This window comes from Acomys minous, assembly GCF_964271855.1.
Source record: "Acomys minous genome assembly, chromosome: 9".
NCBI classification, from domain to species: domain Eukaryota; kingdom Metazoa; phylum Chordata; class Mammalia; order Rodentia; family Muridae; genus Acomys; species Acomys minous.
The window spans coordinates 92,912,033-92,934,901 of NC_140490.1; the positions used below are offsets into that span (position 1 = coordinate 92,912,033).

The following is a 22,869-nucleotide window of genomic DNA, read 5'->3' on the forward strand; positions in this document are numbered from 1 at the left end:
GATGACGGACGCAGTGTCTTCCCCGACCTCTAACCACTAATAGGACTATCAAGCGTGACCAGCCCAGCCCAAGCTTCTGTCTTGCATAAATCTATCAGTTGTCATTGTGAATAGGAAATTGTAGTTTCTGGTTATCTCTTGGGAGCAGGAGCAAAGCCCCAAGCTCTTCCTGGAGACCAAATTTCTTACAGCACAGTGTCTGTGTGGAAGATCTGAAGTGCCTTTTTTGCTCTACTCAACCTTTTCTGTGAAGAACTCTGCCTCATATGTAGTGTTTTACTCAAGCTGTCATCCTACAACACAGCTAATACCACAATCTTCAAGAGGAACAAATTACATTTGACCTATTTTTTTAAAAAGTAAAAACATCTAGATTCATATAATCATTTAAAAAATTTTCTCATTTATTGTGGTAAATCTTGCTATATTTGAATTTTTTCATTCAAGTATACATAAAGCCCTGATTATTTTCTCATTGTGCAACAGTTTCCTCTATAAACTGTTCATACAGTGCAGCTTATATCCTGGCTGGTTGATTTTTTTTCTTCTTCTTTGCAACATGCTCTCATGTAGCATAGGCTGGCCTTGAGTGCCCTGTGTAACTGAGGCTGGCCCGGAGCTGTGTGCACTCCTGCCTCTACCTCCTGAGTGCTGGGGTTATAGGCATGCACCACCACGCCTGCCTCTACCTCCTGAGTGCTGGGGTTATAGGCATGCACCACCACGCCTGCCTCTACCTCCTGAGTGCTGGGGTTATAGGCATGCACCACCACGCCTGCCTCTACCTCCTGAGTGCTGGGGTTATAGGCATGCACCACCACGCCTGCCTCTACCTCCTGAGTGCTGGGGTTATAGGCATGCACCACCACGCCTGCCTCTACCTCCTGAGTGCTGGGGTTATAGGCATGCACCACCACGCCTGCCTCTACCTCCTGAGTGCTGGGGTTATAGGCATGCACCACCACGCCTGGCTTTCAAGGAGACTTTAAATAAAACCATAGGAAAGAGAGGGAGGGCAATTACTCATAATCTCGTTACTCATACTGTAGTGAAGACACTCTGTATCCAGAGTCATTTTAAAAACCACAGAAGTAAAAGTGATAGAAAGTAATGATATTTCATCTTTATATAATAACTTTAACAAGTAAAATATGCCTTTTGTCTGTTTATTTATTTATTTTGTTTTTTTAAGACAGGGTTTCTCTGTGTAGCCTTGGCTGTCCTGGACTCACTTTGTAGACCAGGCTGGCCTGGAACTCACAGAGATCTACCTGCCTCTGCCTCCTGAGTGCTAGGATTAAAGGCCTGTGCCACCATACCTGGCTTGCTTTTGTTTATTAAGTTGACATATTGAGAAGGCTTTGTTTCCTTATATACGGAAGAGCTTTTAAATTATATAATATAAATTGTCTTAAATCCATTTGTACAAGTAACCAGAAAGTTTGATTGTTTCAAGAAAAAAAAATCGTCAAAAGAAAATACACTCTAACATTAGTGCTTCATACAAGAAGTAGACAGATGCAGAGCTGGCGGGGTAGCTTTGCTGGTGTGCTCCTCCGAGTCTCGGTTTGACGCATGAGACCCACATGATAGAGTGAGAGAGCTGACTCCCTAAAGTTGTCCTCTGGCTGCCACATGTGTGCCATGGCATGTGTATACTTATATACACATACAATATACTTAATAATAATAAAAGAAAAAGAAATATACACATTTGTTTAAAAAATGAAACAGTTAAAACAATTGCCAAGCCTACTAACTTAGCTCTAATAAACAAATGGATAAAACTTCATTGGCTGAGAATTAGTACACTCTTTTGGCTATAATGACTCTTATCTGTCCCAACCTTGTAGCTAAGACTGACCTTGAACTTCTTTTTTCATGGCTTCACCTTCAGAGTCCTGGGATTACAGACATGTGCCACCATGCCTATATTGGTCAGTAACCAGCTAGAGACTGAACTCAGGGGTCTGTATCTGCTAAGTGAGCTTTCTGCCAACTGAGTTATATCCCCAGCCCACTGTGTACATTTCTTTGATGTTATTGCTAATGAGTTTTAAAAATATATAATTAATATATTATATATAAAATATAAAATATTTATCCCATATGTTATATATATATATGAAACCAGAACCTTAAAAATAATGGTCCTCTTGAAAATTAATTAAAAAATCAAATGGTGGGACTGGAGAACTGGAGAGATGGCTCAGCAGTTAAGAGCACTGGCTACTCTTCCAAAGGACCTGAGCTCAATTCTCAGTATCCACATGGCAGCTCACAAGTATAACTCCAAGATCTTACTCCCTCATTCAATACACAGAAAATGAAAAAAGTAAATTTAAAAAAGGAAATCAGATGGTTTGGCTGAACTATTTATATTATACTGTGTTTTACAATAGTTATTTCTGTAAACTTGACACAACTTTCCATTATTATTTTAAAATTACAATTCATTGACATTAAATATATTAACGAGTGGTACTAACACCACCATCTATCTGCAGAGTTCTTTTCTGTATCACCAACTCTAAAACTCTTTCACAATAAAAGAGACTCTCTGATGCAGTATAAAGAACATACTAAGGAACCCATTCTGGCCTTGATTTGAATCTGTGTCCCGAGTCTGCCACTTACTTATCCATATTAACTAATAGTATGCTGCTCCGGGTCTGCTTCCCCCTTGGGGTATGAAGCTTAGCTTGGGGCAGGGGCGGGGGGCAGGGGTGGGGTAGGCAGGATCTTGGTCAGTGTGAGTCCGGGAGGAACTGCTTTCTCTGGAGACAGTGTTCAGTGAAAAAGCTTCTTGTACTGGGGGAAAACAAGGTGTCTATAAACCTTAGGGAGTGGGTAGGTATTAATGCTTCATTTGTCTGACTAGGCGTTCCAGGTGCTTGCTGAACATGTCACTGTAGGGAGAGAGGAAGTTTGACCTGAAACCTAGCCATCAGGCTCCATGGCCATCTCTAGGGCGGTGGGGGCGGGGGTCACAAGGCTTATGTGCCCTGGGACATGCAGGCCCAGCGCAGGGAGGAAGCAGTCCTACTCCTGCCAATCTCGGGACAAGATTTTCAGGGTTTGGACGCATCTTGCTCTCACTCTTGCTCCAGACTGACTCTCCCCAGTTTCATGGCTTTTCTGGCCCCACAGTAAAATATAGTTATTACTATTTTCCTGCCATTTTAAAGACTCAAAATAGTAAGTTTACAAGATAGTGTACAAAGTTGAGTTTTTAATTGATAAAGATCTGAATTGGTTATAGAGATTTCTGAGTGGTTCCTGGATATTTCATGTTAAATATTATTTTTATACATTTATTTATATATTTAGTGTGTCATTAACACCTACAACCCTGCACACAACACAGCACATATTTAGAGGCCAGAGGACAACTCTACAAGTTGTCTTTTAATTCCTGTAGGAGTCAGTTCTCTTCACCATGTGCCTTTCAGGGAGAGAACACAGGCCGTCAGTCTGGGCGGAAGTGCCTTTACCCAGAGAGCCCTCTTGCTGGCCCAGAAGTGATCTTAAGAGATTGAAAATGATGTGTGTGTAGGTTGCAGAAATGCTTTTGAAAAGTCCTTTTTGGTATAATTTAAGCGAACTTGTTTTCTCAGGTCTCTACAGCAGAACAGTGTCGTTCTTCTCCTAAAAGTATGATTTCATGCAACAAGAAATCCCTGTATCTTCCACAAGAAATGTCTGCTATCTATATAGAGTTCACAGAATATTACTACCCAGATGGGAAGGATTTTCCAAGTAAGAGAATTTACCTTATTATTGCTTACTCATTACTGGGTTTTTAGGTGACTGTTTTAAGTTTTAATAATTTATGCAGGACAATTCACTCCTGCTTGTGTATATTTGTACCTCCCACTTCTACACCTTGCTAGCAGTTGTATATATGTCCTTGAGGGCTGGAATCTTGTGGGATTTGTGATTGATTGTATCTTTGAAGTTTGTGCTTTTATCTTGCTTTTTTGTACTTGTTAGCAATTTGTCAAATAAAGTATGAATGAATGTTATTGTAGAAAAAATGTTCATTTTTTTTCCTTTGGTAAAATTCCATTGATGAGTCAAATGCATAAAAAGGAATAATTAATTGAACTTTTTTTCTATAAAGAATTTTTCTTGGCTCTTGTAAGCTATTTTGGCTTCCTGGAGTTAAAATGATTATTTATTTGTTTGTTTGAACATTAAAATTATGTGCCTTTGTTTCATTTTACCTGAGGTTTTCAACTAAACTCTTCCTTTGTATTGTGATCTGTCTTTGTGTGTGTGCAGGTACACAGATGTTTGTGTGCATGGAGCTCAGAGACCAACTTCAGGTGTCATTCTTTAACTGCCCACTTTGATATGTTTCTTTAGTTGCTTTTTGCTTTGACCTTTTCAGACAAGGTTTCACTTGTAGCCCTGTCTGCCCTTGTACTCTCACTTTGCAGGCCAGTCTAGTCTGGCACTTTCTGTGTAGACCAGGCTGGCCTTGAACTCAGAGATCTACCTACCTTTGTCTCCTAAGTGCTGGGACTAAAGATGTGTGCCAGCGTGTTTGACCTACTATGTTTTTGAGGCAGAACGGCTCATTGATCTGGAGCTTGCCAAGTGTGTTAGGCAGTCTGGCTGTGTGGTAGGCAGTCTGGCTGTGTATTAGGCAGTCTGACTGTGTGGTAGGCAGTCTGGCTGTGTGGTAGGCAGTCTGACTGTGTGGTAGGCAGTCTGGCTGTGTATTAGGCAGTCTGGCTGTGTGGTAGGCAGTCTGGCTGTGTATTAGGCAGTCTGACTGTGTGGTAGGCAGTCTGACTGTGTGGTAGGCAGTCTGACTGTGTGGTAGGCAGTCTGGCTGTGTGGTAGGCAGTCTGGCTGTGTGGTAGGCAGTCTGGCTGTGTGGTAGGCAGTCTGGCTGTGTGGTAGGCAATCTGGCTGTGTGGTAGGCAATCTGGCTGGCCAGTCCCAGGGAATCTGTCTCTCTTTTCCTCCCCACCCTGGGGTTGCAGTTGAGCATACATGGCTTCTGAGAACTCAGGTCCTCATGCTTTCACGCCTTTGCCTGTTTCTTTAATTCTGATTTATTTACAATTACTATTTTATGTATGTGAATGTTTTGCCTGCATGCGTGTCTGTGCACCGCCTGCAGGCAGTGTGTGAGGAAGGCAGAAGAGGGTGTGAGGAGTCCCTGGAACAGGAGTCGCAGGTGTTGTGAGCTGCCACATGGGAACTGGGAATCAAGCCTGGGTTGTCTGGAATCACTTTAGATAAATGTCCAAGTATTTTACCATAGTGTTCCTTATTTGCACCGAATTGATGCCATCTAATCCTCCGCTTTCTTGCTTTCGGACATCTTGCGTGTATGTGCATTTGTCAGTTGTTTCTCTCGACTGCTCCTCTGGCTGAGAAGATAGGGTTATACATAGTAGGTGAACCATTTTCTCAGTGTCTTCTAAGTAGCGGAGTGGCCCAAGTGAAAACCAGGCATGTCTGCCCATTGCTTCCTTCCCACAGCATTGTACTGGTCCCCAGATCATTAATTAATGGAAGCCATGTTTAGGGCATGCAGAGCGCAATGCAGATAGTGAAGGCCTTACAGACAGGCCATGCAGGTGGTAGCTTTGATGCCGTGTTTTAAGGTGATGTTTTGAAGTTTGCTTCTTTGTGAATATAGTAGTACTTCCTGTTTATACATTTAATTTACATTAAACTGTTTTTTTCAGTTAAGTGAAGCATAGAGTATCTTGATGTGTATATTTGCTGTTAGTCACATATGTAGCTTCATGTATGATATTTGTTAAGACAGAATACAACTTGTTAGAATATCCTTTCTTTGAAAACCATAACTGACTGCTCATTAATGGTGCGTAACATTTTCTTTCTCCACAGTTCCATCTCCCAACCTATATAGCCAACTGAATGCTCTACAGTTTACTGTAGATGAAAGAAGCATTCTGTGGTTAAACCAGTTCCTACTAGATTTAAAACAGAGTCTTAATCAGTTCATGGCTGTGTACAAGTTGAATGACAATTCAAAATCTGATGAGCACGTTGATATTCGAGTTGATGGCTTAATGCTAAAGGTATTGTATAATCAAGTGGTTTCTTGTGTGTGCGCGTGTGCGCGCGCGCGCGCGTGTGTGTGTGTGTGTGTGTGTGTGTGTGTGTGTGTGTGTGAGAGAGAGAGAGAGAGAGAGAGAGAGAGAGAGAGAGAGAGAGAGAGAGAGAGAGCGCCCAAGAGTGCATGAGAGTGTTTCACTATTTAGCTCTGGCTGTCCTGGAACTCCCAGAGACCTGCCTCTGCCTTCAGATGGGTTTAAAGGCATGTGCCACTACACGTAAGTGAGAACAAAGCCATTTTTATAGAAATAAAACTGACTGACAGTGTTATAATTCTGGCATATAACATAAGCTTAATTATCTTAATTTTTATGTTGAAATTTAAGATTGAATCTTGTTCTTGAATATAGGAAAGCTAAGAGACTGCATTCTCTCCTTTGTATATTTATGATTTTATTTTTTTCCTAACTTCTATTCATTTGAAAGGAAGACATGACAGCAAAATGTACATCGTTAGTGAGGGATGGCGCAGCAGGTAAAGGAGCTTGTAGCCAAGCCTGGCTATCTGAGTTTAGTTCCCAGGGCCACAGTATGGGAGGAAAACTGACTCCACTAAGTTGTCCGTTGACTTCTACACACTCCCTGTGACGGCAGATAAATAAATAAGTGTATGTTACAAAGTAGGTTTTTAAAAAAACCTTTAGTCCATTCTGTTCCTTCTCCAGGGTTTATACAGTTTTTCTTCTAGAAAAAAGTTAAATATACAACAACATTTTAAAGTTGTATACATTGCATTGTTCATATTATTCCATTACTAGTATGCAAAGTTAACAAAAAGTTGCTTTTTATTGTAGGTAAGTAGTTGCTAATCTGATCTGATTTTGTTTTTTAAAGATTTATTTATTATGTAGAGTATTCTGCCGGCATGTGAGCCAGCAGGCCAGAAGAGGGCACCAGATCTCATTATAGAAGGTTGTAAGCCGCCATGTGGTTGCTAGGAATTGAACTCAAGACCTCTGGAGAGCAGACAGTGCTCTTAACCTCTGAGGTTTTTAAAGGGGAAAGATTAAAAGACAAAACAGTTTAGTAAATAGGATAAAACATGGATATAACTGAGAATTTATTGCAGGGCCTGTTGTTGATTATGTAAATCCATGGTTCTTTTTAAAACCATTGTGCAAATAAATATTCACATTTCCTGACGTAAGTAAAAATTTTCTCAACTTAGCATAAAAGCATGTTCTGCAGCACAGAACTAAGTAATGATCAGTTTATTTTCTGGGCATGAGCAGTGCACAGGAATCACTCTATGAGCTCCGATATGAGCACTCAGACTAGATTCAGTTCACCCTTGAGAGTTTCTTCAGGAAGTCTGAAATAACATTTTCTGTGTACTCACACATGTAGTAAGTTTTGGAAAATGCGTCTGTTCATCTATTTATTCATTTATATACTATGGTGCTGGATGTTGAATCTAAGACCTTGTATATTATTGCATGCATTTTTTATCAGAGTGCTGCATTGTCCACACCTGTATTTTTATTTCCTGATTATTGTATGATTCAAACATACATAATCATGAATATTGTTACTACATGTAACAAGACATGTGTCCTCTTAGTGGCTAATTTGTTAACTGTCTTTTACTGAATTTATTAGAAGACTCAACAAAGGGAGAAGTTGTGACTTATATCTGGAGAGGAAAGGAGTATTTTGAGGGAAAGTATCAATAAAAATAATTCCAAGTCTTTCTTGTGTTTTCTCTAGATGTAGGAATTTGTAAATTGAACTCAAGTATTTTCCCTTGCAGTTTGTCATTCCTTCTGAAGTGAAACCAGGCTGCCATGCCGACCAGCCTCACACGGTGTCTGTTCAGAGCTCTGAAATGATTGCCACCAACACGAGGCACTGTCCAAACTGCCGGCACTCGGACCTAGAAGCTTTGTTCCAAGACTTTAAAGATTGTGACTTCTTCAGCAAAAGTTATACGCGGTTCCCCAAGTCCTGTGACAGCTTTAATCTTCTACACCCGATCTTCCAGAGACACGCCCATGAGCAAGATACCAAAATGCATGAAGTTTATAAAGGGAACAGCATTCCCAGGTTGAATAAGAATACTCTGAAAACGTCTGCAGCCACTGATGTGTGGGCGGTCTACTTTTCCCAGTTTTGGGTAGACTATGAAGGGATGAAAAGTGGAAAGGGACGACCAATAAGCTTTGTAGACTCTTTCCCTCTGTCTATCTGGATTTGCCAGCCCACAAGGTATGCACGGTTACAGAAAGCGCTCCAGACGTGTGGGCAAGCGCCCCTTAATACCTCACAGAGTGAATCCAGTGATCTGGCCGGCCGCATGAAGCGCAAGAAACTCTTGAAGGAGTATTACAGTACGGAGTCCGAGCCCTTGACAAACGGTGGCCAGAGACCTGCGTCGTCGGAAATGTTTCTGAAGTTTTCCTCCTCGTCTTCAGACGCGGATGTTCATGTCCTGGTCCGCGTTCATAAGCATGTCAGCATGCAGCTCAATCACTACCAGTATCTGCTGCTGCTTTTCATACACGAGTCGCTGGTCCTGCTTTCCGACACCTTACGGAAGGATGTAGAAGCCGTGACTGGCAGCCCTGCTACCCAGACTTCCGTTTGCATTGGGATTTTACTTCGGAGCGCGGAGCTGGCTCTGCTGCTGCATCCCGTAGATCGTGAGAGCACTCTGCGCTCTCCTGCTTCTGAAAGCGTGAGCCCACTGCTTCCTGACTGCCTGCCCTCAGAAAACGGGGGGATTTTGTCTTCAAAGCGGAAACAAAGTGGTAGTGGTGTACATCGAATTAGAAATGCTACTCTCAATCATATGTCAGACAACAGGTCGATGAGTGTCGACCTTAGCCATGCCCCTGTAAAGGATCCTTTGCTTTTTAAATCAGCCAGCGACACAAATCTGCAAAAAGGCACTTCTTTTCTAGACTATTTATCAGATAAACATTTAGGGAAAATAAGTGAAGACGAAAGTAGTGGACTTGTTTACAAGAGTGGCCCAGGAGAAATGCTGCCAGAAGTCAGTCACAGGGAAGGTGTGTCTTTCACAGACGCAGATAGTGTCTTAAACTCCAGAGATGACTCAAATATGCTTTCACTGGCCAACCACGGCAGTCAGAGCACACCTGCAAATGCCGGAGCAGGTAAGGGAAAGGAAACCATCCAGTCCATCTTCAAAGCTGAAGATCTCCTTCCCGAAACAGCTTCCCTCTCTGAGAGCCTGGACAGTAGTAAGGAAGAAGGCCTCACAGCCAGACCGCTTAAACCCCAGCCCTCTCTCAGGTAACCATACTGTCAGAATAGAAGTGGTGTCTTTGGCTTGTTTCTTTGCTTGTTTGTTTTGTTTGGAAGTAGAAAAACCTCATGACAAAATGTGGCACTTTTAGGATTAAAAATCTGTTTTGAGAATCGAGAAAGCCCCCACTGCTTCTATGTTTTGATATACTTGTTAACACTCTGTAGCTTCTGGGTGCTATGTGGTGCAGCAGCTTTACCAGTGTCTTCCTTGTCAGGCCTGCGTCTTGCCAAGGCCTGGCTGCTTAGGATTCCATAGTCCTTTTGCCTTTGCCTCCCCAGTACTGAGATAACAGCTATTAAGTGTGTTAAGGTGCAGTTCTTTCCTCTCCCTGGGGTAATTTTAATTTTATTTGCTAACAGTGCTAACCCTAAGGAACACTGCCCACCCACCCCAGCTCCACTCGCTGTGTCCTGTAAGAGCATGAGAAGGAGCGCCTCCCAGATCTCCCTGGACACCATTTCCCTGGACAGCGTGGGGTTGGAGGAGCAGGTGGAGAGCGATGGCAGCGACAGCCACGTGCTGCTGGGCAGAGGTAAGCAGCACCCTGAGAGCTCTCACTAGGGAGGGTGGCTCCTACAAGTGCTGCTCTGGCACTCACGCTCACACCCAGCACTGGTACTTACAGCAGGCAAGCAGGCAAATGACTCAGGCTGTGCACCCAGCCCCGCACTCATGGACGCAACTTCCTAGTGGCTGTTCTAATGAGCCCCTCACACCTACTTTTGTGAATTCACATTTTTTTACTCCATAAAACAGATTACTCTTCCCCCAAATACAAATTTGAACATGTTGCTGTCAAGTTCATACTCAGGAACATCTCATTCATTGCTTTAAGGCTGTGAAATTTAGACTTTTTAATCCTCTTTGAAAATATTCTTTATGATTTGACCTCAGTTTAGTTTTTTACATGCCATTTTTCTTTCTTTAGTTGTTTTTAAAGGACTCCATTCTTCTCCCTATTGGAGATGTGGGGCAGGGCCGCACCCGGGTTTCACGGCATGAGTGTGGAGGTCAGAGAGATAAGAGTTGCTTCGCTCCTTCCACCACATGGATTCCAGTTAGACACGTTGTGGGGCTTGGTGGCAAGGGCCTTTACCCACTGAGCCATCTTCCTGGCCCCATGTCTCATTTTTGTTACTGTGACAACGATTTTTCCACCTCAGAGTCTTACATCTGTTTCACTCTCTGTACAGGTTAGCAAAGGTTATCACAGCACTCTTCCTGGGCCATGAGGAAGACTCTGGAATGTACTATTAACTTCATATCCCACTGTTAGTGCCACATACACCTTTGCTGGTTCCACATGCGGGGAGAGCTTGCTGAGCATCCCACACTGCCAGGCATCAGGGCAAAAGCTGCCTGGTTACATGGTGGTAAACACAGTGCTGAGTCGGGCTCCTAGTGTTTGTGTCGTGGGCTTCTGTCATCCCCTTTTTGAAACAGTTCTTTTACGGCCTTTTAAAGTATTAATCTGATAGACACAGAGAGTAGTTCTCTCGTTCCTTTCCCCGTAGATAGCTTGAGGTGTCCTGAAGCACAGCACACTGCAACATGTAGGCAGGGAGAGAGCAGCGCACAGTAGTCACGTGCTGTTCAGCTCATGTGACAGGTGACCGGGACTTGCTGTATGATGGTGAGACGAGAAAGGGGCCTCAGACTGACCGACGCGTATGGGGAGCTGAGGAGATGGGAAGCTGACGGGATATTACAGCAGTGCTGCCGCAGCAGGAGGATATTTGTTTACTTATCCTTATTACCACTGTCATTGCTATTTTACTATATTTAGGGCTTTCATATCTGTCCTGGTCAGAGTTGGTATTGCTGCAACAAACCATCATGACCAAAAATCAGGTTGCAGAGGAAAGAGATTATTGGGCTTAAACTTCCACATAATAGTCCATCTCTGAAGGAACTCACAGGAGCGTGAAGGCAGGAGCTGGTGCAGAAGCCTGGAGGGAGCTGCTTACTAGTTTGCTCCCCATGGCTTCCTCAGCCTACTTTCTTATAGAACCCAGGACCAGCAGCTCAGGAGTGGTACAACCACGCACAATTGCTTGGGCCCTCCTCTATCAATCACTAATTAAGAAAATGCTCTACAGGCTGACCCACAGCCTGATTTTAAGGAGGCATTTTCTTACTCGAGATTTCCTCCTGTCAGATGCCTGTAATTTATATCAAGTTGCCATAAATCTAGTCAGCACAGGATCTCTGGCATTCTGTCGTGGTTATGATTTCCTATTTGTTAAGGGACTGCAATTTGACTCTGTTTGCTTAGGGCTCTCTAAACAAGGCCTTGCTTGAAAGAGCTAAAGCATCTAGTCCATTTTTGATAGATACAAACCATGCTGGAACGCATATAAAGAGATTTTAATTTATTAATTTACTTTTGTATTATTTCAGTGATTAAAAGGAACTCAAATGCGAGTTGCCAGAGCCCAGCAGAGAGTGTGAGTGCCGGTGCAAATACACAGCACTGTGGGGAAGCCTCTCCAGATGCTGTCAGTACTAACTCGGAGGGTGCTCAGGAGGCCCGCAGTGATCTGGTAATCACCCCAGAGTGCTGTGGGGAGCCATGCAGCTGTGCTTCCCCATCATGCACGCCTGTCTCACCCTTCATCTCCGACATGGCTGCTCCTAGCTGCCCGCTCACTCTGCTGCTTCTGTCTAGCCAGCCCCCTGTTCCCGTGCCTTACCCTTCAAGTTTGTTTGTTTCTAGTGAAGAAGGGAGGGGAGTAGGTCTGTTCTTCATTTTTCCCATCTTCTGTCCCATTTAGATTTTGACCAATATTTTTGTTGCCTTTTGAGTTTGATGGCACAGATGCTACTCAGTCCTTCTACAAAGAAAATATGATAGTTTATTTTAAACTTTTTTATTGATTTCTTTCTGAACTTCACATCATTGCACCCTGATCCCATTCATCTCCGCATCCCCTCATAACTGCCCTCCGCCCTTGCAATCTCCCCACACGAAAAGAAAAAAAAAATCTCATCATGGCAGCTGTAGTATGTCATGGTATGTCCCACAGTGTACTCCTTTGTCCACACTCCCTGGTTTGCAAATGTTCATTGCAATGACTGGTACGACACCTCTGGCTTCTGCTACACCATCAATACTGGATCCTCCCAGGGACTCCTCTTGGATATCCTGTTGTTGCCCTGTGTCATGGGGATCCTGCAGCTTTGGACTTCTAGGACTGGCAGTTCATCGATGGGGTGGATGTTGGTGTGGGCCAACTCAAAGCCCTGGACCTGGGCCTGAGAGGATGCTGAGCCAGTCAGCCCACCAGCTTTCCAGTGCTCACGTCTGTGGGACGAGCTCTCCAGCACTGCCCTGGCTAGATGCTACTTTCTTTTAAACCTTTGTGACAGTGAAATTTTATGAAAAAATTTAGACATATCCTATTTTTTAATGAACATCCATTCATATATGGAAATGTCATATTATCAGTCCCTATAACCCAATACTTTGTCTTTACTGATTGAAAACAAAAGCAACTGGAGTTTGTCTACAAAGATTGAGCATCCTTTGTCTGAGATGTTGGGACCCAAAGTACCTTTGAACTTAAAATTTTGTGGATTTTGGAATCTTTATATATGAGTATGAGGTATCCTGGATATGGAACCAATTATAAACCCAAAGTTGATTATGTTTCATAGATTCCTTATACACATAGCCTACAGGTAACTTTATACAGTTTCTTAATAGTCTTGTGCAACAGCTTAATGGTATGGAATATTTTTACTTGTGGCATTGCATTGGCACTTGAAAGTAGCCAATCTCTAATTTTATACTAGAGCTGCTCAATCTATAAAATGCAACAGCCAGGCTCTGTGGCCGCAAGGACAATTTGATTGATAAGTCAGAATTGTATTTGTTGAGGTTAATGTTTGTTTATTATTTGTTTAATTTTTTTCTTGGAATTACATGGGGGTACTAACTATTTATATAACCATTGACAGATGTCAGTTGTGGTGTTTAAAATCACTGGTATTAATGGGGAAATTGATATCCGTGGAGAAGATACAGAAATCTGTCTTCAAGTGAACCAGGTGACACCAAATCAGTTAGGCAACGTCAGTCTGCGGCATTACCTTGGTAATCGTCCAATTGGTAAGGCTTTTCTTTAAACCACTTTTCACACAGAATGCTTAAATATGTTTTAAATTCACTGTGTGTTATATATACATGGCTCATTAATAGTTCTGCCTATGATTCAGCTCAATAAAATGTCAGAGTGATATTTCCTTTTTTACTTTGGGTTTAGGATTCTGTGATACATAATGTACAGAAATACAATTTTGCATAATATCAGAAAGTATGCTGTCATGTCCTGTCCTGTGAGGTGGAGGTAGACATATTTAAGCAGCACTCATGGTGGCTCACCAAAGCCCCTGCACGGATCTCTGCGCGGTCCTTTGCATACATGCTGTGCTTGTTTAACTTGGGATTTTTGTGGGACTCCCAACAGTGGGAATGGAGGTGTCTCTGACTCTTTTGCCTGCTCTCCGGTCCCTTTTCTTCCCACTGGGTTGCCTCATCCTGCCTTGATCTGAGGGTTTGTGCCTAGTCTTATTGGTTCTTCATATGCTGTTTCATTGATCTCCTTGGGAGGCCTACTGTTTTCTGAAGGGAAGCCGAGAAATAGTGGAAAGGCGAGGTGGAGGGGAGCAGTGGGAGGAGATGGGGAGGCGGAGCTGCTGTCAGGATGTATTGAGAGAAGGTTATGAGAGAAGAATAAATGAAAATAAAATTTTTTTGTAAGCCTTCAGGCCTTTTTTTAGTCTTTGTAACCAAAATACTTTCTCTTGGCTAACTAAAAACAAGGCAGCTGGCGTTCTTCTTTGCTGTCTCTTCCCTCCTTACTCCACTCCTGGCGTGTCCTTGCAGTGAGTGTACGGGTGCTCTGCTGTTTTTGATGTTAGTTGGCATAAAATGCAAAATATTACATTAGTTTTACCCACAGCTAATTGATCTTAGTCTTTCCATTACTAGTTCCTTTTTACCTTGAATATTGTATAAAGCTTTTATTGATGTTTTAAAATTTATTTTTATACGTTGTTGTTTGTCTCAGTAAATCAACTCATTCTTTTTTGGAACAAAGTCAGTTCATAAATAAATGTAATTATATATGAATTACATGTTATTTACTGTACTTTGTTTTAAGTGTTCTTTGGGAATGTTTTGTGGCATCTCCTCTGTATACTTTGACATTGTTTAAGACCCTAATTTAATGAGAGAGGTGCACAGCCCAAGTAAGATTCACTTCACCACAGTCACCTGTCTTCTTACAGAGACACAGCTGTGTACTCACTTGGATGTTGAATCTGAAGTGTGTATCCTATTAGAGTTTATCATAAATTTGCCACATTATGAAAAAGTAGAAAATATAGAAAAGTTGCCAGTAGTGTATTTGAAAATGCCTGGAAAAAGTGACACTATGGTGCTTATGATATATCTTATTTATATTGTAGAAACATTTAAATTAGGAGTAAATACTTAAGTTGTTTTGTAATTTCTTAAAATGACTTATCTTTGATATTTTTACTGTAATTGTAATGGTGTATAAGGTTTTCTTTAGTAGTATTACAAAGTTACAAGTTTTCATGTTTGTGTCTCAGGTTCTGACCAGAAAGCTGTAATTCCTCCCAAATCCTCTCCAGAGATTTCTCTGAGGTTTGAAAGTGGGCCTGGTGCTGTAGTACACTCTTTGCTTGCAGAAAAAAATGGATTTCTCCAATGCCACATAGAGAATTTTAGTACCGAGTTTCTGACGTCTTCCCTTTTGAATATTCAACACTTTTTGGATGATGAAACTGTTGCAACAGTAATGCCAATGAAGATACAGGTCTCTAATACAAAGATAAATTTGAAAGTACGTTAAGGGTTAAGTTTGTATTTTCATAAATGTTTGCATTCCCTTTTCTGGACTTTGATTTGTGTCTAAAATCATGCCTTCTCTAAATTATGTCCTCTGTCAGAATTTATAAAAGTGAATGAATGAGTAATCTGCACAGTGAATGTTACAGAGAACCTTTTTAGAAAGGGAAAAATAGTGTGAGCAATTTTTTGATATAGTAACGAAAAAAAAATATATATATATATTATCCTGTTTATTCAAGTTGACTTTTCTATTTTCATTTCTTTTTCATAAGAGCATGGCAATATTTTCTCGTTACCTACAGGATGACAGTCCCCGGGGTAGCACAGTGTCCCTCCAGCCAAGCCCTGTGACGGTGCATATTGATCACCTTGTGGTGGAGAGGGATGATGACGGCTCCTTCCACATCAGAGGTACACTGAGAATGACGTCAGTGAGCACCTGACGTGGTGACATGGAATCATTTACATGCTCATTGCTTCTGCCGCTCATTGTTTGCCTTATGCCGGTGTGCAGTAGGGATGGCTGAGGAGTGCTTTGGGCACTGTAGTCTACCACGTCTGTGTGTAAGCCCTGGAAAGAAGTCATCACTGGTTAGCTGGGTACCTTTTCTGCAGCTGTGTCTCAAACAAAAGTAAGAAAGGCTTTGTGTGACTCCCCTGCACCTGTGTGTGTGTGTGTGTGTGTGTGTGTGTGTGTGTGTGTGTGTGTGTACACTCATGCCACAATGAGCATGTGACAGTCAGAGGGCACCCTCAGGTATTGGGTCGTTCTCACCGTCCATCTTGTTTGACACAGAGGCTCTTTGTCTCTTACCACTTTGTACTTCAGGCTAGCTGGCCTGCAAGCCAGGAATTCTCCTTTCTCTGCCTTCCACCTCCCCATAGGACACTTGGATTACACAGTTGTTCAGTTGTTAAGAAAAATGAAATTATGAGTCATGTAGGTAAATGGATGGTGCTAGAAGCAAACATCCTGTTTGAGGTAATCCAGACCCAGAAAGAGCAACAGAGTATGTTTTCTTTATATGTGGATGTTAGCTTTGATGCTGTAGATAGGAGCAATTTAGACTATCCACAGTGGCTAGGGACCAGGGGAGGAGGGTTCTTCCAAGGATCTAGGGATGGGAGGATGACTAGGGTTGGGAGGAGGGAGTGTGGGCGGGGATAACTAACACTTAGAGGCCTTTTGGAAGCCATATGACCTGTTACTGTAGAAGCTCTCTAACTATATGGGAATTGAACTCAGGACCTCTAGAAGAGCAACTGAGTCTCCTCGCCTTTGCCGTCCCTCCAACAGGTGTTTTTGTTTTTGTTTCCTTTTGCCAATTCCTTCTAAACATTTGTGTACAAGAGCCTGTCACCTGTGCCTTGCTCCTTCCTTTTAGTCTAGGTGTCTTGATTTCCTTCCCCTGCCTGCCCACTTGCAACAGCTGAGAACAACTAAGGCAGCATTGAGGCGGTGAGAACAGACATCCTTGTCCTGTTCCGATTTGGCAAAGATGAGAAGTCCCATTGAGTGCACCACTGTGGGGTGTCTGCCAACGCCTCCTCTCACTGGGGGAGTTCCCCTTCTGTTCCTACGCTGGCTAGACTTTTATCATGGGAAGGTGTAGGAATTTTCAAATGCCATTTTTTGTTTTGTTTGCTTTTGTTTTTTTCTTTTTACTTTTTGGTTTTTAAGGCAGTTTCTATATAGCTCTGGCTGTCCTTGAACTCACAGACATCCACCTTCCTCTGCTGGATTTTTCAAACATTTTTATTAAATGTAAGGCAATCTTGCATTCCTTCCTCCTTGCCCAGCGTCTGTTTTTATGTGTTGGTGTGTTTGCTTTACTAATATTTTGTCCAGGATGTTTGTGTCTGTTCACAAGCATCTTGACCTTATTTTTATTTATTTTATTTTAAAGATTTATTTATTTGCTATGTTTATAATGTTTTGTCTGTGTGTACACCTCCACACCAGAAGATCTCAGTATAGGTGATTGTGAGCCACCATGTGGTTGCTGGGAATTGAACTCAGGACCTTTGGAAGAACAGCCAGTACTCTTAACCTCTGAGCCATCTCTACAGCCCCTTCATCTTATTTTTAAATCTCTTAGCCCACTGTTGTGATTGTTTTGGGATCATTTGAAAGAGTGAACTCTCAGTCTTAGCCGATTTATTTCCCTGTTTCTCTGTCACACTTTAATGATAGCACAGGATTGGTTGTGCCTAATGCCCAACAGGGAACAACCCTTCAACAGACTCTACCACCCTCATACACTGCTGGCTTATCCATCCAAATGTACTATCATTCTTTTTTATTATTGTTGTTATTTTCTTTTTTACATATACATTTATATTATTATACATATATACAATAAACTACCTATAACAAGAAGAACCTTGAAACAATCAGGAATTATATAAAGAGACATTCTCATCTTAATTTAGTTTTGGTTTTTTTTTTGTTTTGGGGGTTTTTTGTTTGTTTTGTTTTTGTTTTTGTTTTGTTTTTTTTTTTTGTTTTTGGTTTTTCAAGACAGGGTCTCTATGCAGGCTTAGCTGTCCTGCTTTGTAGCTTGCTTTGTAGACCAGGCTGGCATTGAACTCACAGCAGTCCACCTGCCTCTGCCTCCCAAGTGCTGGGAATAAAAGCATGTGCCACCATGCCTAGCTCTTAATTTAGTTTTTAATAATAGAATTTTAAAGATCTGTCAGCTTTACTTGGCATTGTTACCTGAGCATTTTATTTGTTTGATCAGATTCTCACATGTTTAACCCTGGGACTGATTTCAAAGATGATGCCAACAGTGATACAGTGGTGCCGACCAGGGGGACAAGTGATGTGAGGAAACGACGCAGTGTCACTCAAGCCACCCAGACAAGCCCAGAGGTTCCCTCGCCTTCTCAGGCAGCTAGCTCTCCTCAGTGCTCGTTTGGCTTGACAAGGGAACAGGTAACGGGTAACAATTTATGTTTAATTCTAGCATTTGATAATTACTAAAATACTAATGGTTAAAACACCTTTGATGTATTTAATATTTAAGTAAAGCATAGGCTGTAGATACTAGAGTTATTAATGTTGACCAAGGTAAAAAAATTCCTTCTACTTGAAATACTATCAATGTTTTTATCCTTTCAGAATCTTACTCATTCTTAAAAAATTAGTTTTCAAGTTTTTATACTATACTCAATTTACCATTGTACAGCATGTCTTCCTATTATTACATTTGCTTCAAGGTTATTTTGTGGCTGAATGATGTGATGTGACTGTGTTATCATTTCTGAACATTCACGTTGCTCTGATGGTTTGAAATTATACATAAACAAAGTGTTCTTTGTTTGACTTCTCTATGGTAGAGGGAATTCATGGATCCATTCAAGGGTTTAGAGTATTGAAACTGAGCTCTGTGATTGATTTTGTCTGTAAATATAGACCGCCCATAGTTTTTATTGTATCCTCATATGTAGTGGCTCTGAGAGCACCAAATCCTTGGATTAAGTCTTAGAATGTGTTCACCATCTGAAAGAAAAATGCCAGCTGGAATATTGAGGGCGTGAGTCTGCACATGGGAGGGGTTGTTCTGGGCCGGCCATTTCTTGTTGACTCGTAGGCATAGAAAAGTCCATCTACAGCAGTGACTAAGTAAAAGAGGAAGTGACCAACCCCGAAATCTAATAGGACGTGAAAATGTAAGGGTTCTCAAGAAGAGGTAAAAGAGGGCCAGGCTGGAAGGCGTAAAGTTGAAAACTGCACGAAGCCAGAAGGAGAGAGTGTTATGGAGAAAGGGGTCAGCGTGTCTGAAGACACAGAGGAAATTACGGTGAACAGTATTACTGTTAAATTTGGAATTGAGAAGTTAATTAGTATTTTTAATTACTGGGACAAAATTTAGGAATACACTTAATTGCATACTAAGTTCTTTCAATAGCTCCTGGAAACACTTTTCAGCTCAAGTGGACCGACCCTCAGCAGCACTGACTGGGTGGTTTGCCATCCCAAGCGATGCTGCATAAAACAGATTTTCAGTAGTGATAAAGCCTCTTGTTTTTTCTAAATGTATCATTTCAGCTCATGAAGGAAAACGAGTGTCTTAAGCAGGAGCTGGCTCGAGCCAAAACAGCGCTTGCGGAGGCTCACTCAGCCAGAGACGAGCTTCTCCACCACATGAGGAGCATGGCCCTTGAGTGACCGCAGTGGCCATGAGAACGCAGACGGCAGCTCTGGAGGAGGAAGGCTGTGTTCAGAACATGGGTGTAACCACTTAGCAGGAGATTTTCCTTTACAAGAAATAAAGCAAATCGGTGTATGGTGAAGCGATGACTGTTCCAAACCATGCTTAGAAAACATTGGGTGCAAGCGGTACAATCAGCTGGCATGGCCCGGTGAGGGCAGCGCACACTGTATCCCACACAGGTCCGTGCCTGGAGAAAAGCTGTCAGTTCCTCATTTCAGTGTCTTGTAAGCATTTTCAGAAGAAAAGAGAAGATCTGTTGTGCTCATGCAGATTGCTGCATTTATTTCTCTCTGTTAATAATTTACTGTTATTTACAAACAAATCGATGCTTTCAGGGCTAATGTAAAAGAAAAGTAGGCTTACATTTTAAATGTTATTAAAATTATGTACTTAATCTGTAATTATTTAATTGCTGTAAAAAGTCCAATCAGATTAATAAATTATATAATTACTAAGTTTACAAACTGAAAACTCTTGACCCCACCGAGCTTATAAAGTTACTTGAAAATGTGAAAAGAAAAGCACCTTAAATTATGAATAAGGTTTCAATAAGGTACAAATGTAAAAATATAAGCACAAATATTAGAGTATATGGCCAAGTGACTTAAAAACATTACTTGTACATTCCATTAAATATTTATCATTAGAAGTAAAAACACAATTTACCTTACTATATTTGGCAGTATTTGTAACTATAAAATTTTAATTAATACTATTTTAATATTTCTTTATCTTTCCTCTTTAAGGAGAATGTTTTCAGAGAATTTGTTTTTCACACACAGAAAACAATTTCATACCATTCCTGTAGTATCATATTATACATGTGTTTGCTCATATGAATATATAAAGCTAGTTTTGATTAAAATTCTGTGATGTGTGTCTGGGTGTGTTTATATGTATACACACACACATACACACATACAGTCTTCTGTAAGAGTCATTGGTAAATTTTGAATTCTATTTTCTATGGGTAAAGGTTGAAAACAACATGAGAGAATCTTAATTATGAAATAAAGTACATGAGTATTTTAAGAAACAGGTTTTGAAGACAATATATTTCTGATAGAATTAAAGTAAGTGGTGTCTATTTTAAACTTCCCATTCCTAAGTATAAATATATCCAGTTAGGCCATGAGACAGCTGGACTGTTCGTTCCTTCAGGTACTTGGACACCCTGGTCCTTGTTGTGACACTCATGGTGCTTTGCTTGTGGCACAACTCACAGCCATCCCTGGGTCTGAGGACTTGGCAGAAACGACAATTTCCTGTCAACAGTATTTACCTCCCCCTTCCCCATATCATCCTTTTCAGTTGGCGTCATGTGGGAGCCAGCCTACACCAAGGACAAATTAAATTGTTGCCATCTTACCTCAGAGTATTTATAACACCACGTTAAAACTTTGTTACTCTAAACTGTATGTAGCCTTAGATTAAGTGCAGAAGTCTGATTAGAGCTTTGGGATGTGTAGCCTGCTGGTCTCTGATGTCTCAGAATGTGTTCAGCAAGGGCAGCCTCAATCAGAAGGACGGATGACACATGAACTTCCGAACTGACGCTGTTCCTCAGGACTGACCTGGTCTACAAAGCAGATAATTTTCCTATGGAATAATGTTATACTGTTTAATGTTACTAGACACTGAATGTTTTCCTTATTCCTCTAAAATGTATTTGGCCTTCCCACGAAATCGTATAAACAACAGCGGTGATAATATGCTGAGTGTTCCATATGTTTTGTCCGATTGGTTTTTTTTATTCATAAAAAGTACTACTGTCTTCATAGTGGTTTAAGATTGAGGAAACGTTTCCAAAAATATTCCATCTATTCCCACCACAGACGAGGAAGGTCGGTGTGATTGGGCCGCTGGGAATTTGAGAGTAAAGAAACCTTTGATGCTCAGAATAAGTCGAGCAGAGCCACAGTTGATGATGTGGTTTTGATGTAAAGTACACTGTTGTACGCTTCCCTGTCAGCACAGTCATCCACCCGCAGGCTTGGCAAAGGCAGGACAAAGGGAGGATTCACTGCCTTACTTGTTGTCCTCTAAAGAGGACTATGTATTTTTAAAGATATTTTAAAACTATTGTGTGTATATGAGTGTGGCTTCGTGCATGTGAGTGTATTGCCTGTGGAGGCCAGCACAGGGTTTTGGGGACCCTGGGGTTGGGATCGGCAGAAATGTCAGCTTCCTGACGAGGGTGCTGGGAACTAAACTCCTGTCCTCTGTGGGAGCGGTACACACCCTTAACCACTGAGTCAGCGCGCGCATATATGAGTGTATATGAGACCAAGAGTGTGTGAGTGTGTCTGAATATGTGTATGAATGTGAGTGTTGATGTAGGTTTTGCTGTGCATTATACAAACTAATTGAACTAGAGTGGGACAACTTTTTATTAACGCATACTATTAGCAGAGGAAGAAATAAATGAATAAGCCTACAGTAAATGTAGCAGGATTTTTAGCATTACTATTAATTAGAAATTGTCATGTCATCAGTTTTATTGTGGTGTATGTGAATGGTCAGAAGCGGAGAGTGCTAGTTATAATTTGCTTTTTGTTCTTGTTTGGGTTAACTTCTAAAAATAATTTTAATTGATAAGTTACAAATTATAATGTGTACCAAATGATTTTTGCATACGTATGCATTATGGAATAATTAAATTAAGCTAAATTTATCATACACATATTATGAACTTTTTTTTTGGTCTGGTAAGAGTGCATAATACATAAACTCTATTCTCTCAGTAGCTTACAAGTATATACAACATTACAAATTACAGTGATACAGATTTCTTAAATTTATTTCTCCTAACTGAAATGTAATGCCCATGGAGCGATCTCTCCCCACTTCTCCAACACCCCAAGCCTTTGCTAAACTCTAGTCTGGTCTCAGGAGTGTGGCTTGTGGCTCTGAATGCAAGTGAGGCCGTGCAGTGTTTGCTTGCCTCTGCCTGCTTTGTTTGCATGGCATCGTGTCCTCCAGACTCAGCCATGCTGTCACAAAAGACAGGACGTTTTCCTTAGGACTGCCTGTGTGTATAAACCACATCCTCCCATTTCTTAGCGGGTCCTCAGGTGATCCTGCATCTGGGCTGTTGTACATCCTGCTGCGGTGGGCGTGGCTGTTGTGGATACTGCTGCGGTAGGCGGTGGGCGTGGTATTGTGGATCTCTCTTGATTAGAGTGATTTGATAGTCTTTGGAGATATATTTAGGTGTGAAGATGCTGGATCATATGGTACTTGCATTTTTAATGTTTAGTGCTCTTCATGATAGCTGGACTAACCAACGTTTTTACCAACAGCACACAAGGGTGTACTTTTCGCCACATTCTCAACAAAGCTTGCTACTGTGGACTTCTGTATTATAACTTCTGGGTCCCCATGATTAGGGG

At 41.4% G+C, this 22,869-nt stretch overlaps 1 protein-coding gene across 2 annotated transcripts in view; it reads left to right on the plus strand.

Annotated features, from left to right (window-relative positions):
* The window catches only part of BLTP3B (bridge-like lipid transfer protein family member 3B), a 68,661-nt gene extending 47,474 nt beyond the window's left edge, over positions 1 to 21,187 (plus strand). For both annotated transcript variants that reach the window (XM_084794630.1, XM_084794631.1), the window contains exons 12-21: positions 3,618 to 3,759; positions 5,875 to 6,068; positions 7,856 to 9,360; positions 9,736 to 9,908; positions 11,777 to 11,919; positions 13,337 to 13,487; positions 14,996 to 15,249; positions 15,560 to 15,668; positions 18,002 to 18,195; positions 19,312 to 21,187. In XM_084794630.1, coding sequence (XP_084650756.1) covers positions 3,618 to 3,759; positions 5,875 to 6,068; positions 7,856 to 9,360; positions 9,736 to 9,908; positions 11,777 to 11,919; positions 13,337 to 13,487; positions 14,996 to 15,249; positions 15,560 to 15,668; positions 18,002 to 18,195; positions 19,312 to 19,431 — 2,985 coding nt within the window. In that variant the 3' untranslated portion in view covers positions 19,432 to 21,187. The remainder of the gene's footprint in view (positions 1 to 3,617; positions 3,760 to 5,874; positions 6,069 to 7,855; positions 9,361 to 9,735; positions 9,909 to 11,776; positions 11,920 to 13,336; positions 13,488 to 14,995; positions 15,250 to 15,559; positions 15,669 to 18,001; positions 18,196 to 19,311) is intronic.
* Positions 21,188 to 22,869: the final 1,682 nt, after the last annotated feature.